The sequence below is a fragment of the Chelonoidis abingdonii genome, chromosome 7, assembly GCF_003597395.2.
Source record: "Chelonoidis abingdonii isolate Lonesome George chromosome 7, CheloAbing_2.0, whole genome shotgun sequence".
NCBI classification, from domain to species: Eukaryota; Metazoa; Chordata; order Testudines; family Testudinidae; genus Chelonoidis; species Chelonoidis abingdonii.
Genome location: NC_133775.1, coordinates 108730461 through 108743604, shown reverse-complemented (window position 1 = coordinate 108743604; position 13144 = coordinate 108730461). Strand labels below are relative to the sequence as shown.

The following is a 13144-nucleotide window of genomic DNA, read 5'->3' as shown; positions in this document are numbered from 1 at the left end:
ATTGATACAGATGACTTGTTTCTACTGCTCTGTACACTGAACTATATGTACAATACTTATAGTCCAATGATTTTATTTTATAGTTTGTTGGTAAAGATGAGAAAGTCAGCAATTGTTCAGCACAAGTATGGCTTTGACCCTTTTTTGTATTTTTATGTCTGATTTTTGTAAGCAAGTCGTTTTTAAACAAGGTGAAACTTGGGGGTGCACAAAACAAATCTGACTCCTGAACAGGATACAGTAGTCTGGAAAGGCTGAGAGCCACTGCGCTGATGGTTTCAATACAGGTGAGCTTTGCTCAGTGCTTATCACCTCATCTGGCTGGAAGTCAGGCCAGCAGCCCCAAGCCCCAGCCCTCCTGACTGGTAATCAAGCTCACCAGCACTCAGATAAAGATGCTCTCGTTTTAATATGGCTACTCTAATTGCTGCACCTTTAATTAATTTCTCCTACCCAAACCCCTCTGTGTATCACAGCAGCTCTGCCTGTGTAAAACATCTCGTCCCTCCCCCAAGGAGCTTTCACAGGTCATGCACTGGCTCTTTCATATAGGTGAGCACTTACATTGCACAAACTGAAAGGGAGCTTGGTAAAGATCAGTACGAAAAGCTTTTTGTTATTTTTTCCTTAAAGTACATATTGCAGAAGTGTTTTCTCAGAAGGAAAGTGACACAGTTTCAGTCCCTGGAGCCCATTCTAGTCACTGTTAAAAGACTGCACTCCCTGCTATTAAACTCCATAACTAGTTCCCAAAGGGCAGATGCTTCATTTTATGGCAGTAAAACATAACTCAGAAAAGTTCTCTGAACAACTTCAAAAGGAGGTGTCCATTTCTTAAGTGGGTCACAGTGAAATTTTACCTGCTCTATAGAGGCACCGTGTGAATACAATATTGGGCCGCTGGCACACACTGGTTCTAATTTTGTCCAACACTCATCCAGCTCCTCTTTTGTCTTGGGCAGATCCATTTTCAATTGTTTCAATTTCCTCTAGTTTTGAATAGCAAAGTTTAGATAGATAGGGCCTGATTGTTGGAGGTGTTCAGCACTATTTACTTCAGTTGGAGTTATTTTTTCAGCACCTCTCAAAACGATGTGACCCAAAATTAAAGGCCGTTTTTGAAAATATGACCCTTAACAATGGCCTGCAGTTTCCACCTATCTGTGAAAGGGGAATATTTACCTATTATACACTATTCTGAGGATTGGTTAATGCTTGTAAAATGGTCTGAAGATATAAAACCCCCTGTCCGTTAAAGTCTTATCAGCTGGAACCATGGTCTCAAAAATTCTTTCCACTTTATTCCACAGTGAAAAATCCAAATTTTACTATCTTTTTGTTGAAGATTAATTTATTATATGAAGAGAAACTTTCAGAAGTCAGTTACTGGATACTGACATGAGACATTCTGGAGTCCAATGGAGTTTATATTTCAAACCAAAAAAAAGTAGAGAGGGCTCACAGATACTAGGAAGACTCTAAATAACTTTTTGGTGTCATGATTAATTTGGAATGAATAATGTGCTGCCCACCCCACAATCCCCCAAGTCTGCCTTTTCCTATTAGCTTCTTGATGATCCCATATCCATATTACACATTAAGAAAATGAGATTATATACACTCTTATATTTAAGTGCTTATTATCCAGCTGGCTTGAATGTATTATTTTCTTTATACCCAGCCTATCACATTAACAGGAGTAGGAGCGGAGAGGGAAATGGCCACAGTAATAAAACACCTTGACTCCGTAAACTTTTATTAGAGCATTTCAAACAAGTTGTGAATAAATAATAGTAAAAAAATGCATATTGCTGTAAATCAGCTCCCTTCCGGAGGGGGAGGAGGAAGGAGAAGTGGCTGGAATTAATTAATGAGACAGAAGTCCAGTGTCAACCTTCTTTAGTCATAGTTGCTCCTTGCTTTCATTGTCTATGCCCAGCCTGCGAAGCATGAACAATCCCTTACCAAGTACTTATCAACATAGTTTAACTAGACCTAAAGAAGAGTTCTGTGTAAGCTTAAAAGCTTCTCTTTCACCAACAGAAGTTGGTCCAATAAAAGATATTACCTCGCCACCTTATCTGACGGTTAAACTATATCATTTTGAAACCAGTATAGGTAAAATGGTACCGTCCCTAGTGTGGATGCTTGTATATCAGTATACCGGTATAAGCTCCTTTATAGCTTATCCCCCTAAATCTACTGGTATAACTGTGTCCACACTAGGGGCTGAACTGATTTAACTACACCTCTACCCCGATATAACATGAATTCAGATAATGCGGTAAAGCAGTGCTGGGGCCAGGGGGAGGGCTGCGCACTTCGGTGGATCAAAGCAAGTTTGATATAATGCGGTTTCACCTATAACACAGTAAGATTTTTTTGGCTCTCAAGAACAACGTTATATCGAGGTAGAGGTGTACTTTTGTAACAAGTATTCCTCTAACCGAAATAGTTAAATCAGCACAAAAACCAAATTCCTTCAGGTACACACTCCCTAAGGTAGTTTCTCCCCATCCATCCCATCATGATTCATCTCTGCCTCCTCTTGTAGCAGGAATTGTCATCAATACCACTTCATAGATCAAACACAAGAATAACATAAGACCTTTCCAACTATAAGCAATAAGATCTTCTCTCCCTCTCCCTCTCCGCTACTTTCCATAATCCTAGCCAGTAGGAGCCAGAGAGTTTCCCAGTGAGCAGAAAAATGAGAGCATGACCTACACACACCTCCTACTGTGATAGAAGTCTGTATGAGAACTTTATTACATTTGGCCATTTGAGACCTTCACTAATAACTAGCAAAGCCACAGTGACGATAGAGTCTGAAGAGTAAACATGGGAGTCGAAGGGGGAGAATTACATTTCTGCATCTTTAAAAAATACAAAAGTAATTTACACATGAGAAAAACCCTTTAAAATTAGTTACAGAAAATTGTGGGCTATTTTGTGTATTCTCGATATGGGCCTGAGATGTTGACTGCTAGAGAGTTTATGTAACTAAGCTCCCTGGTTATAGAACTTGATTCAAGGCACTAGTCCAAGTCTTTAGTCTGTTTCAGAGTTTAAAACAAAGCTACAGAAATAATCTTTCTGCTACTTTTAACTGTTCCAAAGAGTGGATCGCTTTAGGTGAGTAACTCTATAAAGCACCCTGTGACTCTAATGTGAAAGATGCCACATAAATGCATGATGATATTGTTATAAATCAATGCAAATATGCATTTACAAGAGTTAATTTTGTAATTTTATATAAAAATTCTTGCCCTTTGAAAGTAACATGATTTTAGCTTTTGCAGGCAGACATATCTGCATGAAAGGCAAGGACAATGTTTCTAAGACAGTATCGCTCAAAATGTGGATGCTGAATTACAAAGTTAAATAATCTGAGCCTCACCCCAGAGTCCTCACTTCCCAGAAGCTCATGCAGATAAGTTGTTTCCTGTTATTTGCACAAGAACTCAAACTGGGAAGGTCAGCTATCAGCTAGGATTTCTGGATACTCCTCCCAGAACTGGTCCCCAATGATGTCACAGTGCAGTGGGACAGCTTTAGTCCTGGTCCGTGTCACTTCAACTTCCTTCTCTTCAGTTTCCTTTGGCAGTTTTATTCTTTTTGTAGTGACTTCGTTAACCTGCAAATATAGTTGACACCAGTGCATTTATAAAAGGACTTTGAAGGTTTCATAAATTGTTGGTTTTGCCTTGTTTACATATTAATAAGCCACTACTTTGACCCCTCTGCCTCATATACCAGAACCTGCAAATCTAGGCATATGGTGTCACTCAAGTACCAAAAATAAGTCATATTGAAACAGTTTTTCCAGTCAAAACTCATTCCATGCAGGTCATATACTTACAGAGTTTTGCTCGTGAATGGATCAGATTACAAGAGTGCCACTAATTAATGCCATCCTGATGATTTTCACAATAATTGTTTCAGGATTCATTTTTCATTCAATATCTACACCTGAAGTTCTTTAGCTTATCACATGAGTACTTTCAGCAAGGAAAAAAGGTAGATAGCAAGGTGCAGGTGAACTGTTCGCTCTAAGCCAAATACTGAGATTACGTTCCAATATAAAGGCAAGCATCCCCAGGTATATATATTACTATACGGTCAGACATTCATTAAAGGCATTAATTAATATAATCAAGAGATAGGTATTCATGCATGTTAACCCACTGGATAAAGAAACAGATGAAACAGTTGGTCATTCTCACATGGTCTGAAGAAAGCACCTACAAATACTTGGAAAGCTGGGAAAGAATATATCCGTTTTTATGAGAAAAGTAGATATAAAAGCCCCCCAGAAGGACTAATATTGTCAAAGAAAGGGTTGTGCAAGAAACAAGGAGACACGTGGAACACTATCTCAAACAAAGGAGTCTCTCCTAATAATATATCAGTCCTCTTGGTAAAGTGCCATAGAAATCACCAGCCACAAAAGAAAACTGAGTTAGCTATTCGTCATTCTTTTTATATGTAACAAAAAGTTAAGAACAGTGAGAAAATAACTGTGGCAGACTCTCAACTGACATTAGCTAGGCCCTAATCACAAGAAACACACACACGTCTACTTCACATCTATACTAATTCATAAATTTTAAGACCAGAAGACACCATTTATGATCATCTGATATGATCTCCTACGTAATTTCACAGAATTTCATTCCTGCATCAAGCCCATAACTTTGCGTTGAGGCAGGGCAACTAATGCTACTGGCTAGCTCTGAAATGAAGAGATTTGCAAGTTATAGTTAAGTTCCGCCCTCAAAAGTTAATTTTGTGTGTGTATCATGCAGCAACACCTCATCAAAATAAATGAAAACACCCTTTGTTCAAAACCCCCATTTCCTTAGTATCTAGAATATATCTATATATAGACAGTCATAGCCACAGAACCTGAGGTAATCGTAAGAAACATCAGGGGCAGGGTTACACTGTGGTTTGTAAACTGCACATAATTTTTTTTTTGTTGTTGTTATTTATATTGTTGTAACACCTAAGAGCACTAGCCATGGACCTTGTGCTAGATGCTGTACAAACAGCAAATGAAAAGACGGCCCCTGCCCCCAAAGAGTTTGCAATTTAAGAATAAGACAAAAGACAACAGATGCTTAAACAGACAGATGGGAGAGTACAGGAAACAACGAGACAATATTGGTCAGTATAGCAGGCAGTGGTACCAGCTCATGAACAGCCTAATTGTTGTCAATATTTTTGTAGACACCACAGCAAAGTAGAGTTTTAAGGTGGGATCTGAAGGAGAATGAGGTAAGTTTACAAATGTTTATGGGGGCTCCTCCCAAGCAGGAGAGAGCACAAAAATGCTTGTTTGAAAATTTAACACATGAGCAATGGAAGCTGACATTATAGGCCAGGGGTGGCCAACCTGTGCCTCTGGAGCCACATGCGGCTCTTCAGAAGTTAATATGCGGCTTCCTGTATAGGCACCGACTCCGGGGCTGGAGCTAAAGGTGCCAACTTTTCAACGTGCTGAGGGGTGCTCACTGATCAACCCCTGGCTCTGCCACAGGCTCTGCCCCCACTCCACTCCTTCCTGCCTCCTCCCCTTAGCCTGCCGTGCCCTCACTCCTCTCCCGCACCTCTTGCACACCATGAAACAGCTGATCAGGAGGTGTAGGGAGGAGTAGGTGCTGATCCGCAAGGCTGCTGGTGGGCGGGAGGCACTGGGAGGTGGGGCGGGGAGTTGACTGGGGGAGGGGGCTGCTGAAGTATTACTGTGGCTCTTTGGAAATGTACATTGGTAAATTCTGGCTCCTGCTTAGGCTCAGATTGGCCACCCCTGTAACAGGCCAACTGGAGGCAGGAGTCCACCTGTCTATAATGAATGAGAGATGGTAAGCAGTGTGGGAGCTAGGTATGCAGTTAAGATGCGTATACCTTCTGCCATATTAGTACAGTTCCTTTCCTATACATCAAGGGCTCATTGTTGTAGTTAATGTTGAATTCAGAAAATAAAATCTCATTCTTGTCCCCAGCCAAAGTTCCCTGAAATTGAGAAAAAGAAAATAAAAAGTGCAACTTATAGCCTCAATTTATTTATAAACGTCCTTTTTTATAGCACAGAAACAAATGGGATAAATGTTGAGTGTAAGTAATTAATAACAACAACAACAACAACAACATGTATACAGGGGTTTTTTAATCTTCAAACAACTTTATTAATTCATTATCCTCACAGCATCCCCATAAGTAAACAAGCGTTATCTCCTTTGGTAAAATGGGGAGAGATAAGCAGAGCAAGGTCTGTGTGTTCTTTTTGATTTTTATTAGGGCTGTCAAGTGATTAATCGCAAGAGATTAAACTAATAGCGATTATTTAAATATTTTTGGATCTACATTCAAATATACTGATTTCAATTACAACCCAATACCAAATATACAGTGCTCACATTATATTTATTTTTTATTACAAGTATTTACACTATAAAAAAAACTCAGAAGAATTAGTATTTTTCAATTCACCTAATACAAATACTATAGTGTGATCTCTTTATCGTGAAAGTTCAACTTACAAATGTAGAATTATGTATAAAAATAACTGCATTCAAAAATAAATGTAAATTTTAGGGCCTGCAAGTCCCCTCAATCCTACTTTTTATTCAGCCAATCGCTAAGACAAACAAGTTTGTTTACATTTGCAGGAGATAATGCTGCCCACTTTTTCTTTACAATGTCACCTGAAAGTGAGAACAGGCGTTCTCATGGCACTGTTGTAGCTGCCATTGCAAGATATTTACGTGCCAGATGTGCTAAAGATTCATGTGTCCCTTCATGCTTCAACCACCATTCCAGAGGACATGCATCCATGCTGATGACGAGTTCTGCTCGATAACAATCCAAAGCAGTGCAGACTGACGCAAGTTCATTTTCATTATCTGAGTCAGATACCGCCAGCAGAAGGTTGATCTTCTTTTCTCATGGTTTGGGTTCTATAGTTTCCGCATCAGGATTGCTCTTTTAAGACTTCTGAAAGCATGCTCCGCATCTTGTCCCTCTCAGATTTTGGAAGGCACTTCAGATTCTTAAAACTTGGGTCAAGAGCTGTAGCTATCTTTAGAAATCTCGCATTGGTACCTTCTTTGCTTTTTGTCAAATCTGCAGTGAAAGTGTTCTTAAAAAGAACAACATGTGCTGAGTCACCATCTGATACTGCTATAACATGAAATAAATGGCACAATGTGAGTAAAACAGAGCAGGGGATATACAATTCTCCCCCAAGGAGTTCAGTCACTAATTTAATAAACATATTTTTTTTTGACAAGTGTCATCAGCATGGAAGCATGTCCTCTGCAATGGTGGCCAAAGCATGAAGGGACTCACGAACATTTAGCATATCTGGCATGTAAATACCTTGCAACGCCAGCTACAAAAGTGCCATGCAAATGCCTGTTCTCACTTTCTGGTGACATTGTAAACAAGAAGAGGTAGCATTATCTCCTCTAAATGTAAACAAACTTGTTTGTCTTAGCAATTGGCTGAATAAAAAGTAGGACCGAGTGGACTTGTAGGCTCTGGAGTTTTACACTGCACTCAAAACCAAAACACTTATGTAACAATCAATCTACATTTGTAATTTGCCCTTTCAGGACAAAGAAATTGCACTACAGTACTTGTATGATATGAACTAAAAATACTGTTTCTTTTGTTCATCATTTTTACAGTGCAAATATTTTTAATAAAAAGTAATATACACTTTGATTTCACTTACAACACGGAATACAATATATATGAAAATGTAGAAAAACATCCAAAATATTAAATAGATTTCAATTGGTATTCTATTGTTTAACAGTGCGATTAAAAACGTGATTAATTTTATTAATTGTAATTAATTTTGGTGAATTAATCACAGGAGTTAACTATGATTAATTGACAGCTCTAATTTTTATATTTGTACACAATGAAAGAAGGTGGGAAACACCATCCTGTAAAGGCAAGAAGAGGAGAACGAGATGGATAAAGTGACGTGCCCAAGACCACATACTGAATCATTGTTAGAGCTAGGACTAGACTTCAAGAATTGCTGACTCTCAGTTTTACACCTATACCACCTCTCTTTTGAGGCCAGTAACATTTCATATACACATTTTTAGGCATCTGAATCCATTAATTACGAAGTTAAAATCCTGTTTGATTCTACTTAAAGTAAATTCTTTGCCAGTCAGGTTAAGATCTTTTCAACTCAACAGCAAAACAGAAATCCCAAACCAACATCATCTCCAGAGAAAAACAAGCACATACTGGGAAAAATGAATTGGTATACGGTGAACATATAAGACAGCTGGCCTTCCCTAATGTGGGCAAGACATGTCTGTATAGGGCTGGGTAATTGGAAGTACTTGGCAACTGGGTTCTGTGATGTTCCCTGTACATTGTCTTTTAACATAACCTATGAATTGAGAAGAGGTTCCTACCTGTAATCTGTCTTGTGCTTGGATTGGTGTCAAGCCACTTCGCTGCACAAGCATCCAAAACACTGTATTATAGAGGTTATTAATGTGGCCTGCAGAAATAGGAAATGGTGTCAAAGGACAAATGGACGATTTGCAAAGTCTAGATGACAAGTCAGAGAATGGTTTTCCATTCCCACAAATTCCTGCAGCTAGATTTTTAAAACACCATTAGTAATAATTGTCGTTATGTAATATCATTGCAATTCAATCTCATGCTTTATGGCATAATGGATCTCTGGAATGGTCAGAAGATTGATTCCTCACAGCTACATAAAGTATTTCATAATTGTTAAGTAAGATGCATTATGGCAAACGGTGTTCACCTTCCTCTGAAACAACAGGTGTTAGTCACTGCCACAGGTTTGATACTAGCTTTGCAACAATGACCTAATCTGGCATGGAAAATCCTATATTCGTCATTTGACTGTTGTAATTCTGCTACACAATATTGCTGAATCTGAATGTTTATACCTCTCAGTTAAAAAAAACAACATTCAAGTGAGGATTCTAAAACTTCTGGTACTGAGCTCATTTTCAGTATTTTAGTGATGACAATCCGGTATCTGCTACGGATCTCATGTTATTAATGGGTGTGCCTGTAAAAATAATGTGAGTATTAACACATAAAATAAGTAACATCACAGATAACACATTGCTCTTTCTAAAACAAGATCAATGGAAGTTAAAAGGGGAATAAAATACAAATTGGGGTGTTTTTGGAAAATTATTGTAGAATGTAAAATAATCTGCTTTCTAAGAATGTTATCCAACTCTTCTGCAGCTTAACAGCTCCAAGGATGTGTTTTTAACCAAGTAAACTAGAGTCCCTCTGCCATGCAGCAGCTTCTTTTTCGCTGAGTGCACATATACACACTGGCAATAACGGGGTGCAAGGTTTTCATCCCAGGAGGAAAAGAACACCCAACAGTTATAAATTGTTATGCTAAAAATCAACTGTTCTCGTTTTCCTGATATCTAAAGATGCTTACAATCTGCTTGTCTCCAGCTGAGATAGTCCTTTAAATTCTGGTTACTGGGATACAAGACAACTCGTCCATCAAATCCTGGTGGATATAGGAGTGGCTGGTCCTTAAAATAATCCTTCCAGTAGAAAACATAACTGGAGGCAAACTGGGAGACGACGTGAGTCATGAACTTACTTGCAAACACAAAGCCAACAGACACAGAGAGAGGAGAGAGAGAATACATTAGATATTAAAACAATTATACCTTTCTATCTGTAATTATTTGGGTATCAGTGGTAAGGCTTCTGGTGGACAGCAGTGCTTTTCATACTGCGACTCTATGGACCACCAATGGCAGGTAGAACCTTTTTGAGTGGTTGCTGGAATTAAACATGTTAAGAACCAAGCAGTGGAGGTTGGAAGAGGAGATAGGTTACTGAAAAAACCTTCTTTTGTAGAAGATGGTTTTTATTCACCCTTTTGCTGTTTGTTTTTAACTTAGTTATTAAGTTTACTTTTCAAAAACATCATACACAGAAACATAACATCAAATACACCATAGCTAATCACAATCTCATATATATATATAAAAATCACACCCACAAACAAATGAATTATGTAGTTTCCATCCACATCGTACACGTGTAAGGACAATAGATGCACATGCCAGTTCTCAGAGAGAACTATTAAACATGGGGAAACTGGTAAGCTCAAAAGGAAAAATTACCTCGCTCTTCTTTTAAACCAGTTACTTTTCTTTTTAAAAACAAAGCTGTACTCATCACTCTGTCCATAAGCCATGACAATATCCTCCAGCTCTTGCATCACAGTCTGGGCACACTTAGTCATCAGATGGAGGGCACGGTCATCGTTAGGCTTACTGAAGCCATGCTGCTCAGCAAAGCTTCAAAGAGAATAGAGATTCAACAGAAATGAACCTTATAAAAGAGATTCAAGAACCTAAATACTTGTTTTCATCACATTTATTTCCTCAGAACATGTTGGCATAAACAGAATTTTTGGAAGTCAATGAACTCCCTCCAGGTGTCAAAAACACTACGAGAAAATCTTCCTGCTTCTGACTGCCATACACTGCACTCTTCCCCTCATCAAGATCAGACACCAACTATTTAACTGCCCTTCAAATCAACCCACAGCCCAGCCTACTACAGTCCCCTTATTGCAGGGGTTCTCAAACTGGGGGTCACAAGGTTATTATATGGGGAGTCATGAGCTGTCAGCCTCCATCCTAAATCCCACTGTCTCCAGCATTTATAATGGTGTTAAATATATTAAAAGGTGTTTTAATTTATAAAAGGGGGGGTCACACTCAGAGGCTTGCCATGCGAAAGGGGTCACCAGTACAAAAGTTTGAGAACCATTGCCTTATCGCTTATGGAGAGGACGGTCAGACTCTCCCAAACCCACACACTACCAAAATAAGTCATTCCACTGCACACACTTCTGTCCTTGGGGAGAGGAAGAGAGAACAAACAACAGTCATGCTGCTTAATGCTCTACGGGAAGGCATTCATGGTACATCTGTACTACAGATACTAGGGCAGAATAGCTACAAGTGCTGCACCTGTGCTGCTGCAGCACCACAGTGCTGCCTTCCATCGCTCCATCTCTCTAAGAGACAGTAGCTACAACAATGGAAGAATCCTTCAGTCAACCTATCTATAGCGCTCAGGGCATGAAATGTTCACAGCCCTGAGCGATGTAGCAAGGCCGACCTAAGTGTTAGCTGTAGACCAGGCCCCAGATCCTATGGTGATGAGCACAGTACAGATATCTCTATAGAATGGAAAACATCTGCTGAACCCAGAGATAAATGTTGCCTATGTGCCAGTCCCACTCTCTCCTCCCTCCCCCCAAGGTAACAGTCATGACATTTCCCTGCAGCTGCCCTGAGGCCTATGACGACACGACGCAGGGGCAGTCAATAAGCGGTCCGTGGGCCAAGGCCAGACCGCCCGGTGCCGCTGAACGGACCACAGCACCTTTCTGATGCAGGTATTCTCCTCCCTGCCATTGCTCCGGCGGCCGGGCCTTGACAGCACCCCGCTGATGACCCCCGCTCTCGCAGAAGCACCTCCGGGGACCCACTGCTGCCCCGTTAGCTGCCCCCGCCCGCGCCCCAGGGCGGCTAGACACGGCCACAAGGCTGCCCCGCACCCCGGCCTCAGCGGGAGCAGTGCATGCCGGGACCCGCTGTCTCCATGGGAACGCGGGGCTGCAGGCGCCCCACTCCCACTTCCCGCGGGAGAACGGAGGCCCGAGCCCTTCGCGCGCTCCGGGCCCCGCCCCCATCCCTCACTCCCCCTGGGTACAGCGTCGCCTCAGCAGCCGCACCTGCCGGGGGGGCCCTCCCGGAAGTGCCCCGCCCCTCGCACCGGTGGAAGTTGCGGCCGTCCAGCCGGGTGACCACCCAGCAGTTGGGCAGGCACGTGTCGTCCACCTCGAAGTCCCGCACGTACTCGAACTTGCTCTTCGCCATGGGGGCCCGGCCGCCGCTCAGCCTCGCCCCCGTCCCAGGCCCAAGCGCGGCAGCAGCAACCGCCCGAGCAGCTTCCTGCAGCCGCATGCGCTGAACCGGAAACAGCCCCCCACCGGATGCGACCTCTTCTAGCCACTGGATAGGCCACCTCTATGGTGTGATGCTCCCTTGGAGGACTGCTGCTAGCTATAGAGGAGGGGGCGCTTCTGGTGCTGGCCCCGGCACAGGGCTCTGCGCGCGGGGGGTGGATTAGCCGCCCCAGGAGCAGAGCCATCGGGCCAGATGCAGCCCTGACTCCAATGGGCCGGGACTGGCCGGGCAGGGGATAAGTTAGCAACCGCAGCACGTGCAACAGGCGCGTGTCCTGGTCCCGCGTGGATTTCAGAGCGGGCCCGGCAGAGAGCCGGCCTGGCTGCAAAACGCGGGGGCCGAACGCTGCGGGGAGACGCTCGTTAATTAAAATGCCACGCGGGGCTAGGGCGCGCCAGGGCTCGGCGCAACCTCTCATCGTGCAGGGCCGGCGCGGCGCGAGCGACCGGTGGCGGGGCTGCCCCTGCCCCGCTCTGCCTGGCGCCGGGCTGCCCCTTGTTCCTCCCGGGGTCGCCGTGGGAACGCCATTGTTGCGCGTCTCCATGGCAACCGCCGGGAGGCACGTGGCGCCCCTGCCGTTGCCCTTTGCGGCGGCCCCGGGCGCTTAGAGCTTCTTGTTGCTCCGTGCGTCTGCCCATGGGCGGCGCGTGAGGAAAACTACTGTGGCCTATTTGAAATGACGACATCCTCCATGGACGTCATATCACGGGGCACGGGAGCACAGTGTCGGTGAGCCACCTTGCCGTGCCCTTGTGCGGCGGCCCCGGGGGGGCGCGGAGCCGCGGAAGGCAGATCGTGCGTGCGCAGAGAGAGACGTTGTGCGCGAGAGTTCGGGCAGGCCCTCGCTCGAAGTGGGTGTAGGAGGCGGAACTGATATGGCAGCTTTGAACGTTTTAGCTAGAAGGAAAAAACCGAGAAAGTAAACAGCAAAAGCCGCTGACTAAGACGACAGAGTGGAGGCGCTGACCACAATCCGCGACAATCCATCCCCCGGGCCCCCTGCGCCATTGGAGGGGGGTGGCGCAGAGGCAGCCCCCGACGGCAACGCGAGCCCCCCGGGCGGGCAGGAGGGCACCCCGCAATTGGAGGCACCTGCTTCCTGC

General features: G+C 43.2%; 1 protein-coding gene across 7 annotated transcripts; it reads right to left on the bottom strand.

Annotated features, from left to right (window-relative positions):
• Positions 1-1739: 1739 nt before the first annotated feature.
• On the bottom strand, positions 1740-12060 carry THG1L (tRNA-histidine guanylyltransferase 1 like). Of its 7 annotated transcripts, none has more exons than XM_032800458.2 (6): positions 11848-12053; positions 10179-10355; positions 9476-9645; positions 8448-8536; positions 5911-6018; positions 1740-3637 (listed from the first exon to the last, which is right to left on the bottom strand). In XM_032800458.2, the coding sequence occupies exons 1-6, from the start codon at positions 12036-12038 to the stop codon at positions 3479-3481; spliced, it is 894 nt and encodes a 297-aa protein (XP_032656349.1). In that variant the 5' UTR covers positions 12039-12053; the 3' UTR covers positions 1740-3478. The 7 variants fall into 7 exon arrangements, with proteins under 7 accessions (XP_032656349.1, XP_032656354.1, XP_032656351.1 ...); XM_032800463.2 differs by lacking the exon at positions 11848-12053 and adding an exon at positions 11807-11824; XM_032800460.2 differs by lacking the exon at positions 11848-12053 and adding an exon at positions 11455-11510.
• Between the last annotated feature and the right edge of the window lie 1084 nt (positions 12061-13144).